This window comes from Biomphalaria glabrata, chromosome 5 (genome assembly GCF_947242115.1).
Source record: "Biomphalaria glabrata chromosome 5, xgBioGlab47.1, whole genome shotgun sequence".
NCBI lineage: Eukaryota > Metazoa > Mollusca > Gastropoda > Planorbidae > Biomphalaria > Biomphalaria glabrata.
The window spans coordinates 48,224,877-48,240,194 of record NC_074715.1 but is presented as its reverse complement, the minus strand read 5'-3'; the positions used below and the strand labels follow the sequence as shown (position 1 = coordinate 48,240,194).

General features: G+C 33.6%; 1 protein-coding gene across 2 annotated transcripts in view; it reads left to right on the top strand.

Annotated features, from left to right (window-relative positions):
• Nucleotides 1-14,481, top strand: part of LOC106053390 (acid-sensing ion channel 2-like) — a 36,246-nt gene extending 21,765 nt beyond the window's left edge. Inside the window, exons 8-17 of one of the 2 annotated variants that reach the window (XM_056028574.1) lie at nt 371-451; nt 1,314-1,405; nt 1,844-2,007; nt 3,010-3,093; nt 4,857-4,971; nt 5,740-5,815; nt 6,322-6,379; nt 7,486-7,565; nt 8,988-9,063; nt 12,708-14,481. In XM_056028574.1, the coding sequence (XP_055884549.1) occupies nt 371-451; nt 1,314-1,405; nt 1,844-2,007; nt 3,010-3,093; nt 4,857-4,971; nt 5,740-5,815; nt 6,322-6,379; nt 7,486-7,565; nt 8,988-9,063; nt 12,708-12,899 (1,018 nt within the window). In that variant the 3' untranslated portion in view covers nt 12,900-14,481. The remainder of the gene's footprint in view (nt 1-370; nt 452-1,313; nt 1,406-1,843; nt 2,008-3,009; nt 3,094-4,856; nt 4,972-5,739; nt 5,816-6,321; nt 6,380-7,485; nt 7,566-8,987; nt 9,064-12,707) is intronic. The other variant, XM_056028575.1, reaches the window with a different exon arrangement.
• Nucleotides 14,482-15,318: the final 837 nt, after the last annotated feature.

Sequence of the window (15,318 nt, the reverse complement as noted above, 5' to 3'; positions counted from 1 at the left end):
GTATTTTTTATATGACAGAGTTGTTAGCCCTGTGCATAACCATCTGGGGGGCTGCCCCTTTCAGCTCTCTGGATAGCTGCCTTTATTTTCGGGTAAGGTGCCCTAGCCTTTGTGGATCCCTCCACTTCCTGCAAGGCAGCAGGTTTGATTTTGGTCCACCCCGGGTATTTTATTTCCCCGGTACCCACCATATCTGGAGCGCATTCCCCTATCCGCCACCTGGGGAGGCGCTCGATGGGAGATCAAAAACTCCACACGAGGCACTTCCAATCTACTAAAATAAAAATGTATGACATTAGAATGCAATTTAACATTTGAAAAGTTAATTTTGGTTTCTGACATTTTGTTTAGCTTCTCAAATCTCTTTCAGGGATATACGTCAACAGATTGGTCATCAGAAAGAAGGCTTGATTAGAATGTGCTCTTTTGCTGGACGGATGTGTGGTTATGAGTAGGTTTTAATATATTCTTTTACACGTGTATAGTATATATGTATTTCTGATGTTTCTAATAGCTATGAATCGAACTACAATTGAAAAACTATATATATATATATATATATATATATATATATATATATATATATATATATATATATATATATATATATATACTATATGTCAGGTAAACAAACTCAGTTCCCTCGAAAGGTGTGACCTCTAGAGAGTCTCAATACGCTGACATTGAACCTACGTCCATCTTATTTAACTTGTGGTCACCTGTCTATCAATAAACTCAATGTAATGGACTAAACAAATAAAAAGGGGGTGGGAGTTGTTCATCTCTACCTCTGGAGATATACCCGCACAGCTAGAGAGACATCTGGTCAGCATGATGTTGTCAAGGAATATAACATTTTTACTCAAATGTCAAGACAAATTGAAAAAAATGTGCCAGCCATTGCTGCTCTGTTAGTAAATTTATGATGTAAAGTTTCATTTCTATTTATATTAACAGCCTTGTATTTATAATAAACAATGTTTGGTGCATATTCATAGAGGCTCAATTTTTAAGGACATTATTTTGTTTTAATGTAAACATTAATACATTTTAGAACAGACGACGTCCACTTTATGCATATTAAATAGGTGTACTTTTTACTATTTGGCTAACTATTCGGCAGTGATATTCGACTGGAGCCGAATATCACCGAATAGTGAATAGGCTGGAGCCGGAGCAACTATCCGGTGCACCCCTAATTTATATATATATATATATATATATATATATATATATATATATATTATTATAGTAATGAAAACAATGATTCTTTATAACTTAATCAACCTCTATGTTGTACTCATTATCTGCAGACTGTTTCAACAAGTAGTGTCTCCACAGTATGGAAACTGTTATACATTACATCATGAGAACTTTACTTCCAGAAAAAGTGGAATTGCTGGAGGTAATTAATGTATAGACATATTTTGTTTTCTTATTTTTGCTATTTTAGTTGCTTCTCAAAACATTGTAATCATCTTCTTTTTTGAAGCAATGTCTGAATCATATAAGATTGACACATGCGACTATTAAAAACTAATTTTTTGTTGTTTTTTTGTTATCTTAAATTAAAAATTTTTAATTTCCTCAAAACTGCAAATTTGACTAATTGATTTGGTACTAATGAATCATATCAGTGATTGCAGTGCTTATTTTGTATTGTAGTTCAGTAACTTTGAAGAGATTTTAATACTTAGCAAAAATAACAAGATCGAGATTTCACCCTGATTAAATTGTTTAGACATTCTAAAATAGATTAAATTTCAACTGTAGATAATAGATTTGAGAAAGAGATTTGTGAGAAAGAGAAATTACATTTCATTACAGTATTGTGTATTTCCAGGACTTGAACTGATTTTGTCTCTAGAGACAGATGAGTACACACCTGCCATAACATCTGATGTTGGAGCTAGAGTTATAATTCATGAGCCTGGCACTGCTCCATTTCTGGATGACAATGATATAGCTGTCAGTCCTGGAATGCATACATTCATTGCTTTGAAGAAAGTAAGAAGGCTTTACATAATGAGTTTAGAAAATTATAATGAAACATGTCATGATAATCCACCATGAATAGTCAATTTCACTTAGTACTTCTTTGCCTTTGCTATCAGATGGCATTATAGCTTAGTAGTGTTAGCAGAGCCAATCTAAACCAAATGTTCTTTAGTTCTAGCTAGCACTTCATCTGTTTGCTTTAGACGTTACTGAAAAGTATTAAGAAATGAGGATGTCCTTGCCCAAATCTCTTGCAGGATAATGAGGGATTTCGGCAGGCAGAGCCCATTTTGACAACTGTCTGAAGCCCATTATCATACAACCAGGCAGCCTTCCTGAATACTAGAGCATAGCACAGTATTTTGTTTACCTATATTTTTATTTTGGTATTAAGAATCTTGTGTTTCATTGTGTAGAGATGTATGTCACGGTAGATACATTAAAGATTCTAAGTAAAAAAAAAAGAGCTGTAAGAAATTATGCCCTTGTTATCTTTAATTGAAATAAAATTAAAACTAACAAAAAATCACATGACATTGAAATATGAAATATGGTCAGTAGTGAAACTAAATATTATTTTGGGTAAACACAGTCCTTCTGTCTACTCATTACCAATGAAGTCTCAAATGTCTTCTTGGAAATGCAAAATGAAAACTACCCTGCTTATTCCTTGTAGTAGCCTATATTAGAGACATTGTGTTCCATTCACTTAGGCCTACATGTTCAATAAAGTTGAAGTTAGAAATTACAGGTTAATGTTGTTATTTATTTTGTTTTTCTTTAACTGAATCAATTATCAAATGCCTTATACATTTTTTGATTAAGTAGTTTTAAAAAAAAAAGTGAACAATCTTTTCACTTGTAAGAAAGTATTTACAAAAATAGCTCTTGATATCTTCAAGCCTTTACACACATCTCAACCACTCTGGTTTTTCTTTCTGCTCTTTTCTTGTGCTCTCCCTTTTGAAGTATCTTTCAGTAAAAACCTTTTTAAAAAAACTTCATGTACAGGTTGAAATTATTAGGATTGGAGAGCCATTTTCATCATGTATATCTGAAAGTCACACAGTCTTGGACTACAAGTATACAAAACCAGTAAGTCAAATGTACACTATTTATATATATGTCAGCCTGAGTTAAATGTTGTCTAAAGGTAGGCCTAAAGCTATAAATATTTATATATACGGATATGTATATATATATATTATATATATTATATATACATATATATATACATACATACATAGAATGCCAGTAGGTCGACTTCCACAGGACATCCTGTATGGCGATCTAATAGAAGGCAGGAGAGCCGCTGGTCGCCCACTTTTACGTTATACGGATGTATGCAAACGTGACATGAAGCTCTTCAAAATCGTCACTGGCAGCTTGGAAGAGGTGGCACTGGATAGATCACATGGAGAGAGAGCATAAAGGAAGGGTAACGGATTGCAGATGTCATACACAACAGAAGCAGAAAGAAGGGTGATAATGCAATGGCGCCTGGTGATTATATATGCCCAACCTTCGATCGCAGCTGTGTATCAAGGATTGGCCTCTTTAGTCACTCAAGAAGTTGCAAAGGGAAAAGATCGTCTCTCGAGACGTAAAATGCCACAGAATATATATATATATAATCACCAGGCGCCATTGCATTTTCACCCTATTTTTGTGCCCTATTTAACAATCGGATAATCCAATTCCATTCGTAGCTTTTTTTGTAGATCAAAGTTCAATTTAGCGTCCTGGAGATTGTTTAGTCTATATTGTGAAAGTTCCAATAAATTTCCTAACAACATTGAACAAAGACTAATAGGATCATGAAGACATTAGTGAAACGTAGCAAAATTCTTTTAAATGCAAGATGAAAATCTAAAAGGAAACAAAAATGAGCCATGCTTATAAAATCAAATTAATATACAATTAGGCATATTTAGTAGAAGTAAGTTTGTTCTGTTTTCAAAATAACTGAACCAAGAAAGACATTTTCTCATGATCATGTGTTGTGAGAGATTGACTAAAAAATGTTATGTGTGACAAAAAAAAATGAGCCAAGCTTGTGGAAACAAAAATTAAAATATAATGAGGAAAATGAAATCAAAGTTTGTTTGTTATATTATCAAAAAAACTGAACAAAGAATGACTCATAATTATATGAGATTGACCAAAGATCAATCAACCAATAAAACTTAGAAAATTTGCTTTGGTTTGCTTAAAGTTCTCTAAATCAGTTTTAAGACCCTAGCAATCCAAAAGGAATGTCAAGAGTGCTATAATAGAAAGCCACCGTTAAAAGTCAAAGACCTATAATAAATTTGACTTCTAAGTCATAACTAATTTGCAACAAGCTAATTTAAGACCTCGTCCCCATATCATCAAAAGGGATGTGGCAGCGGAAATACACCAGTTCTATATCTATAATGACCTTTTGAGCTTTTCTGACAAACAAACCAAAGGACATGTATATCTAATGAGATGACTGGTGTCTTTTAAGGAAGATCTTTTGCCAATCACAATCAGAAACAGTTTATTTCTACTTAAATTTATTTGACTAATTAATGTTATATGTTTCTATCCATAAAGGGAAAAAGGTTTTGAAAGTGAGATTACCAATGCTATTTATTTTAAAGTAGTTTTGGTAAGAGTTTTATTACATCCATATTAAATGACCAATAAAAAAAACTATATTATTGTGACAATTTAATCATATATTGAATAGATTAGTGTGACTGAATTTTGTTTTCTAGGAAATTAGATGTAACTGAAGTGTTTCTCCAAAAGAGATTACAAATTCACATCAAATATTGAATGAAACATAAATTTACTTTAGGTCAAGTGGTGCTGTTTTGTTTTTTTTTCAGGCTTGTCAGAAAGCTTGTGAGCAGATGCATATCAAAGATAGATGTAATTGTATTGACTCTGATCTAGATCAGTCCATGACCAACACAACCATGTCTCAGTGCAAGAGTAAGGAAGGTCAGTGTTATAATATAAAGTTTCAGAGCCTGCGATCTATATGGCAGAAAGTGTACGGTTCATCTTTTTCTGTGGCCGATGTCATGTTGCCAGCCTTTACTTTTCCCAAACTAATGTCAGGTACCCATTAGAGCTGGGTGGACTCAGACATGCCCTAAAGATCCTGACATTAAAAATCGCAGTCATCACCAAGATTCTAACACTTGACAACTCGGTTCAGAATCAAACATTTTACCATTCAGCCACCGCTTCTCTTGTGTTATATTGACATTGACAATAATTTGTACATGTTTCATTTACACAGATATAATCTAGATGTTTTCTAAATACAAATTACTTTCTTCTTGAGTTATAAAAAATTATTTTTCTTTTTCCTTCCTGCTTAAAAAAAATCATCTGCAAAGATTTTCTTTCTGAAATGTTGCAAGAAATTATTGATGACATAGATGTTTTTGATGCTTACTCTTATGTATGCTGTATTTACTACAAAAAAATTTAATCTGAATATGATAAAAATATTTTAGTGCTGTAATGTTTTGTATTTACATGTTTCTGAGATTCCGTCACATACTAGTCTAAACACGCTACAGGAAGGCAGATGGTGGCAGTGTGTAGAGGCTGAACCCAGTACTATTGTAATAACAAAGCACATACGTTACCATGCAGAAAGCTACCTTGTATAGAAACCCCTGACAACTACATAAACAAATTAAAAGCCTATTATTTCATTGCTATTTTAAAAGTAAACACTATCAATTATGTCCATAGACTTGAAATGCTTATATCAAGTGAGATGTGAATTGGAAACTAAAAAAGACTCTTGTAATTGTACAGATCTATGCAGGTAAGAAACAGTTTTTTGTTCCTTTTTTGTTTTAGAACATTTTGTTCATATTAAATTAAAAACTTGCACAGAAGACTTAAATAAGTCTTATCATGAATGTTTTGTTTTACATGTTTGGGATGTTCCTTCAGAATTGAAAATTATTACTTCCTAGCCCAAAGTCCCTGCAGGACTGCAAAGTGGCAAGGGTTTAAACCTGGGACCTTTAAGATGCCAGTTCAGAGTGCATACCATATGATGAGGCATCCATTCTAAATATTACAAGAAAAATAATAAGTGAATTGTGGCCAATCAAGAAAATTATCTTATTTATTTCAGTCAGATTTTGAAAAAATAAAAAATGTTTGTTGCTATTTTTTAGAACATACAATTTATTTCAAAACACATTTCCATAGATATAGGGCCTGCTGTCATTTAGATCTCTATTCACTACAAACAGATATATTGTCATCTAGATCTCTATTCATTACAAACTAAGTACATTTATTGCATTCTATTTTCTTCAGAGAATCTACCTATGAAAAAACAATAGCTACGTTGCAATGGCCAACAGACAGTTATGTTGTAAGTGATAAATGTTTGTTTGATGGCTGTAATTTTTGAAACACATGTGCAGAAACATGCTAATTTGTAATTGCCATTAAAGTTAAGACTAAGTCTCTTAAATTCTCTATTGAGCTGCATGAATAATTATTCTGTCTTAGAAGGTTCAAAGCAGATGCAAATTCATTGACCTGTTTTTTATACCTTACGGGAGGGGGGGGGGGTAGGCTCTAAAACACTGGACAGAGGCAAGGCTGAAGGTTGAACTATCTGGGGAAACTTTTTAATTTTCAAAATATTAATTGGTATCACTTCTGCTTACCACAGCGAATATATATATATATCTCACATGCAAACAATACACAATAATACAAACACTAGCACACACACTCACACATGTTCACTAGTACACAAGCACTTACAGATATAAACACTGGTAAAAGAAACTAAAATTACTAGCTGAGCAAATCATGTAACAACAATTCTTATGATAATTGTTTTAATAACAATTATAGATATAAGTCCGGTGCATTAACTAGAAGCTCCATTCCAACCCATTAAAACTCACCTCTGTGTTTGTTTAATTTGTTTATTGAACATGTTTTGGATGTTCCTTCAAAATTTGACGATTTTTACATCCTAGCCCAAACCTCCATAAGAATGGCGGTGGATGACAGCAGGCAGGGTCTAAACCCAGTATCATTGAGAGGACAGTCCAGAGCACATTCCATACAACCAGATCAGCCAACTATATAACTATAATGTAATGTTGCAGTATGCAGTGTTGTTGCACCACCTCATTTATAATCTGCCACAACATCTCCCAAAAAAAAAATATTTGTTTGATTAATAATTGACGGCTACATTTCATCTTAGATATAATATAGTTTAAAGAATTCATCGTGTTTTAAAACAAGCTGTAAACCTTTTTACATGTTGAGGTGTAGGCATAAACCTTGCAAACGTATATGTTCAATAGGGTGATGTACAACAACTGTAGCCTAATGAAAAGCTTTTATAAAATTTTCCCTATTTGGTTTTCCTGATGTGCATGGACTAGGACTATCATTATTTTTTTTTTAGCACTATCACTACATTATTTTTATCATTTCTATACTTATCCCCAGAACTATATAAGACCTAGTGTCTGCAATGGTTCAAAGCCGCCATCGTTTTGCAAACTGAACATATCCAATGCTGCTTTAAGGTAAAAAAAAAATATTAAAAAGCTAACAAGAAGTAAGTTGTTTTTTTAAATCGGATCCCACTTATAAAGCTTATGTTGGTCTATTCATAAGTTATTCTACTTATTTCTTCTAATGCTTCATTATTGCAAGGAGTCTTGTCAGCAAGCTTTGCACAATCAAGTTCATCTATTAACAAGGGCATGTGCACTAGGGTTTTGTGCCGCCTCAAGTGGCTTTTGAGACTTATGTGAGCCCAGAATGTTTGGCTACTCACTAGGCAGGTTATTCCAGCTGAAGCTAGTGTCATTGGCTTTGCCTTTTTTTATCTGTTATATGATTACTTAGATTTTGATTATATTGGAAGATACTATAGGAAAAGAAGTTTGTTGGGTCATCTTCCAAACTTCCTGTTGGTCTGAAACAATGCTGGCTAACAGATGGCAGCAGGACGAGCAATTACCTGGCCTTCCTCTCTCCAATTTAGATCACGTCAATTTTTTTAGTCACACCCCTGCTATTAAAATATTTAAATCTAGAATCTAGATGTAGTCTAGTACTTTATACCTAAATCTATTGCACAGTAAACATGGAAGGTGTCAGACTAAATCTATGTCTTGGAAGTTTTTCTCTTTCTAAAAAAAAAAAATATTAAAATCTAAATTTAAAACTTTGTAAAAGCTTATTCATTTATATAAATCCAATTAATTTATTTATTTACACTACATTCCCAAAAGTAAAAATTTTCTTTTGCATTTTAGATACTGCCTGTTATGAAAATTATAGGCTGTATTAGTTATCGCTCTTATGTTTACATGTGCTTGTAACTCATCCATAAGAATGTGATCATGAAATTTGTGTTGTGTAGTCATTCAGTGTATTAAAGCCAGACTAAAGGTCATGGTTTTTGACTCTGTTATTATTATGTTCATAACACTGCCATTTGCTCTTTTAAAATGTCAATAGTTGAGCTGTCTTTGTTCTAGTGGGATGTTAGAAGACATGTTGTGATATGTCCATTTGCACCTGAGACCACAAGCAAGATCCCCAGCCTATTTACTTACAGCATGGCTACATTTAGGCTCAGTATTCTGCCTAGTCTTGAAATGATTAAAACATCTTCATCTAAAATTGTTAGTTACTTTCAATAATAAGTTTGCTTAGTTATAAATTACTTTTAAGAAAAAGAGAATAGGTGAGATTAATTTGTCAGGAATGTAGATTTATATAGACATTTGAGTGACATTTTTTCTCTGTCAAAACATATTGTCATGATCACTCTGTCAATTCAAAGACATGATCCAACTAACTAGTAACATTTACTTAAAAACGCAATATGCCCTCAAATACGTTTAAATAGAATATGTAAATGTCAAGGAGTACGTCATAAATGTTTTTATCCTTATAAAAAACCTTTATACTGAAAGATTTTGTGTGTCTCTTAGAGATGAACTGGTCAAATTGAACATCTATTTTGGAGATTTGAACTACGAGGAGCTTGCTGATGAGCCCAATTATGAGGTAATTTCCAAAATGTTTTTATTCTATCTTATTAAAGTTCTTTTTTATTAACATAGCCAGTGATGTAATTAATGACCTAAAAAAGTCTATATGTATCAGACTAATGTCATTGCAAATGCTGGGTGAATGTGGGATGAAAAATGCTAAAAAGTAAAAATTAGCTGTTTGCAAGTTGTAAAAGAAAAGTATTGTAGAAGTTGTTGGATGCTTGCTGTTGGGTACATGACTGAGGACCTTAGTGAGGTCTAGAGTTCAATTGTGATTTAAATTTGAACACAATATGTTCTTATTATAATTACACTTTTAGTACACTGTATAATTTTACTGCGAGAAGCTCTTGTGCTTCTTCATATTTTATATTTTATTCCAACTAATTTTCAATTCTTATTATTTTTTATAAGATAAAGATAAGATAATTTGTATTGATCCAATCAAATGGTAATTCAGTTTGACCACAATTGACAACCTCAGCGTAGCTACTATACAATAACAACTACAACCTCAGCGTAGCTATTATACAATAACAACTACAACCTCAGCGTAGCTACTGTACAATAACAACTACAACCTCAGCGTAGCTACTGTACAATAACAACTACAACCTCGGCGTAGCTACTGTACAATAACAACTACAACCTCAGCATAGCTACTGTACAATAACAACTACAACCTCAGCGTAGCTACTGTACAATAACAACTACAACCTCAGCGTAGCTACTGTACAATAACAACTACAACCTCGGCGTAGCTACTGTACAATAACAACTACAACCTCAGCGTAGCTACTGTACAATAACAACTACAACCTCGGCGTAGCTACTGTACAATAACAACTACAACCTCAGCGTAGCTACTGTACAATAACAACTACAACCTCAGCGTAGCTATTATACAATAACAACTACAACCTCAGCGTAACTACTGTACAATAACAACTACAACCTCAGCGTAGCTACTGTACAATAACAACTACAACCTCAGCGTAACTACTGTACAATAACAACTACAACCTCAGCGTAGCTACTGTACAATAACAACTACAACCTCAGCGTAGCTACTGTACAATAACAACTACAACCTCAGCGTAGCTACTGTACAATAACAACTACAACCTCAGCGTTGCTACTGTACAATAACAACTACAACCTCAGCGTAGCTACTGTACAATAACAACTACAACCTCAGCGTAGCTACTGTACAATAACAACTACAACCTCAGCGTAGCTACTGTATAATAACAACTACAACCTCAGCGTAGCTACTGTACAATAACAACTACAACCTCAGCGTAGCTACTGTACAATAACAACTACAACCTCAGCGTAGCTACTGTACAATAACAACTACAACCTCAGCGTAGCTACTGTACAATAACAACTACAACCTCAGCGTTGCTACTGTACAATAACAACTACAACCTCAGCGTAGCTACTGTACAATAACAACTACAACCTCAGCGTAGCTACTGTACAATAACAACTACAACCTCAGCGTAGCTACTGTACAATAACAACTACAACCTCAGCGTAGCTACTGTACAATAACAACTACAACCTCAGCGTAGCTACTGTACAATAACAACTACAACCTCAGCGTTGCTACTGTACAATAACAACTACAACCTCAGCGTAGCTACTGTACAATAACAACTACAACCTCAGCGTAGCTACTGTACAATAACAACTACAACCTCAGCGTAGCTACTGTACAATAACAACTACAACCTCAGCGTAGCTACTGTACAATAACAACTACAACCTCGGTGTAGCTACTGTACAATAACAACTACAACCTCAGCGTAGCTACTGTACAATAACAACTACAACCTCAGCGTAGCTACTGTACAATAACAACTACAACCTCAGCGTAGCTATTATACAATAACAACTACAACCTCAGCGTAACTACTGTACAATAACAACTACAACCTCAGCGTAGCTACTGTACAATAACAACTACAACCTCAGCGTAACTACTGTACAATAACAACTACAACCTCAGCGTAGCTACTGTACAATAACAACTACAACCTCAGCGTAGCTACTGTACAATAACAACTACAACCTCAGCGTAGCTACTGTACAATAACAACTACAACCTCAGCGTAGCTACTGTACAATAACAACTACAACCTCAGCGTAGCTACTGTACAATAACAACTACAACCTCAGCGTAGCTACTGTACAATAACAACTACAACCTCAGCGTAGCTACTGTACAATAACAACTACAACCTCAGCGTAGCTACTGTACAATAACAACTACAACCTCAGCGTAGCTATTATACAATAACAACTACAACCTCAGCGTAACTACTGTACAATAACAACTACAACCTCAGCGTAGCTACTGTACAATAACAACTACAACCTCAGCGTAACTACTGTACAATAACAACTACAACCTCAGCGTAGCTACTGTACAATAACAACTACAACCTCAGCCTAGCTACTGTACAATAACAACTACAACCTCAGCGTAGCTACTGTACAATAACAACTACAACCTCAGCGTAGCTACTGTACAATAACAACTACAACCTCAGCGTAGCTACTGTACAATAACAACTACAACCTCAGCGTAGCTACTGTACAATAACAACTACAATCTCAGCGTAGCTACTGTACAATAACAACTACAACCTCAGCGTTGCTACTGTACAATAACAACTACAACCTCAGCGTTGCTACTGTACAATAACAACTACAACCTCAGCGTAGCTACTGTACAATAACAACGACAACCTCAGTGTTGCTACTGTACAATAACAACTACAACAGTATAGATGTAAATACGAACAACATTCACTTAGAATAATTCTTATTGCATTGACCACCTCAGCATATTGCCTGAGTTCCAGCATCTTCTTTTTTTTTAATTCAACCACCAAATAAGTCACTTATCATAATATTGTGAGCCTTTGGTGCAATATTTGGTCTACCAAACCTTGCGTAATGTAGAATTGACTTAAAATGTATCTTTACTAGTTTCAAATGTTCCTTCAGAAATGAATGTTATTATGACCCTGCCCTAATCTCCTGCAGGACAGCAGGGGATGAAGACAGGCAGGGTTTGAACTCACAACAGTTGTCATGACAGTCCTAAGTGCATGCCCCATGACCAAGATCTCATTCCATCTGTTTACTTTGTGGACTATTTTGAGTTTTGACATCGCTGATATTATTGTGAAAATGGGTTTGGAAAAGAACAAACAATTTTTAAAAATGTTTGTAAATGTTTTACATGTTCAGATGTTCCTTCAGAGCTAAAGATAATCTACATCCTAGTTCAAACCTCCCACAGGAAGAGAAGGATAGCAGTGGGCAGGGTATGAACCTGGGACCATCAAGAGGACTGAACAACAGTCAAGTCCACGTACCGCATGACCAGGCAGCCATCTTAACTATGGCCTCAATAGGGGAATATTTCTATTTTTAAAAAAATTAATTAATAATTAAAGTAATAATAAATTAAGACCCTGAAAATGTTACTTCTGTTTAATAACCCTATAGTACCAGCATCAAAGGTGTCTACTTATTTAAATGTGATGTTTACCCAGGGGGAATTTAGCTATTGTCAAATTTAAAAAAAAAGAAAAATAGTTATTAATAAGCACAACATATTATTTTGTTTTCTATTTACAGATTACCAATTTGCTGTCTGATATTGGAGGTTCTATAGGTCTCTGGATTGGTATGTCAGTGCTGAGTGTGTTTGAACTGATACATCTTGCCTTGGAAATCATTCGTTACTTCTCTTGGAGGAAATGGAGAAAGAGGGCAGAGAAAAGAAAACAGGATAAAGAAAAAACTAAAGAAGGAGTCATCAACAGTTGAACAACGCAAGACAGATAAGGACACACAGAGTGATACCCAAGGAGCAAAAGGGAAGAATAAGAGACATAGATAGAGGAGAGAGAGAAATTCACTTACTTCCTTATCGACAGACATTAAAAATACAAAAGGTCAGGTCACATTGACACAACTTATGTTATGTATTTCTATATACACTCCTGCACCAACAATCTGTAATGGTACCAGTAATGGTTACACGCTACAAATCAAAATGTATAACTGTTGTACCAGTTCAGTTCATAAAATGAAACCCTTTAATTAACAAACACATCTGCTTATTGTAGCAATGAAAAAAAATTCCTAATGCGAATTCTGTTCATTAAATTTTTGTTTTTATTTATACAAGATCTTTAAATTTCGGGGTTTAGTTATTTATAATGAATTGTAATGTACTAATTGATTTTTTACTGCATGTATAAATGTATTATACTTAAGTTTGTTATACTAGAATCTCTGGTCTCTCTTAAGTTAATGTATTTTATTTTAGCTTATATTATCTATTAATTGACAATATTAATTTTTGTGAACGCCTATCGATTCATTTATTATTAGGCATGGATTAGATATTGATTTATCTAACAATACAATATGTCCCAGGTTCACAACTGATTGAATGCCATGCAGACACAGCCACACATAAAGCACATGACTACCTGTATCATGAGTTAAAACAAATAAAGACTAACAGCCTACTCTCAAACACATTGTGTTCCTATATGTTCAGTCATTCAAATTGTATTCATACAGGTTTTGACTTCAAAATTGTGTACAAGTTTTGTCATAAACCTTTTTTCCAAACAAGTTCTGCTATTAAAGTAATACTGTGAAAGGCCCTGATAGCCATGTTTTGATTGTAATCACCATGTCAAAGAGAAGATTGTACTTCACAACCAACTTCCAGATTATGCTCATATTCGACCAGAAAGGAGGTCTACTGATGTGCATTCTAGACTGTCATCTCTATGACTTTGGGTTTGAAATCTGCCAACCACCATCTTCTGCTGTCCCATGGGAGGTTTGGGTTAGGGTGTATTTAAATAACCTTCTGAAGCAACATTCAAAAACAAAGTCAAACAAACTATGTTATTTTTAAAAATGTTTATATATTGCCCCTCATGCATGTGGTGTGATTAAAATTAAGTTGTCTGTATTTTATAGTTATTTTAAAATAATTAGTGTTATAGCTTTATTACCATGTTAGTTTATTTTAGATAGCCTAAAATGGTACAAGTATTGTCAGTCCTAGTTATAGAGATTTTTTCTAAATCTTTGTCATTTCTATCAGCAGTCATGCTTTTATTCTTAAAGTATTGTATAAATGTCAGGATCTAAAGATAATAATGAAATTATCTGACAAATATTTTTCTTAATATCTAAATTATCTGACACTAATTTTCTTGATAACATTGTTTTATTTTTTACTCATGTTATGGTCATCTTATCATGTATATATGTGATCTTGATCATGTCATCATACATGTTGCTATCCTGCTCATAGTATTGATCTTATCAAATACATTTGACTTGTCGAAAGCAAACAAACAAAATAAACAATGCGAAGAGTTTAGGTTTCTGTTTAATATCATTAGTCTAGAAAAGAAAAGAAAAAAATCTTATAAACTGTCTGTGATAATAGTTATTTTCTTTAGGAATGAGAATACATACAGAATTTAAAAAAAATATTTCCTTTACAAGAACAATAGAAAATAAATTTAGAATCATTCCTTCAATGTTTGACAAAGCATAGGAAAATTCAAGCTAAAGCATGATAATTACTAATTAGGACTAATCTCTTTAAGACATTTCTTAATTAACACAGCATGGTATATATCCAAACACAAGGCTTAGATGGTACAACCATGTAATAGTATTCTAACAAGGCACAAAAAAGCAGATGAATTAAAACAGAACAGTAGAAGCAAACAATAAGTATTTTTCATTGCTAGAGTTGTTGCTATAAGGGAGGTTATCACTAGAAAATCAGATGTAAAACGTTAGCAGGTGCCCTCCCATATCCTTGTTGAAATATTCTCTTTAAATGAACTAAAAAAAAAACACATTGCAGTGCAGTGGCTTAGCTGGGGGTCAAAATTTGAAATTTCCCCATGGACCCCCCAAATGAGTGTCTTAAAAAACGTTTTTAAATTAAATATTAAGCCATTATCTCATTTCAAGATCTTGAATGTCAAAATGCAGGGGCCTTAAATCACTACCTACATATCTGTTATGGTACTTTAAATCTTGTTTTTTATTTACAACAATTGAATTGTAGCAAAATTAATATGATATGAATAAACATAACATGAAGCTTACAGTAAGTAAAGCAAAATAATCTCAAGGTTATAGCAGAAAATAAGGCTAAACATTTTATGTTGATTCATAATTTGTTTCAATACTTAAA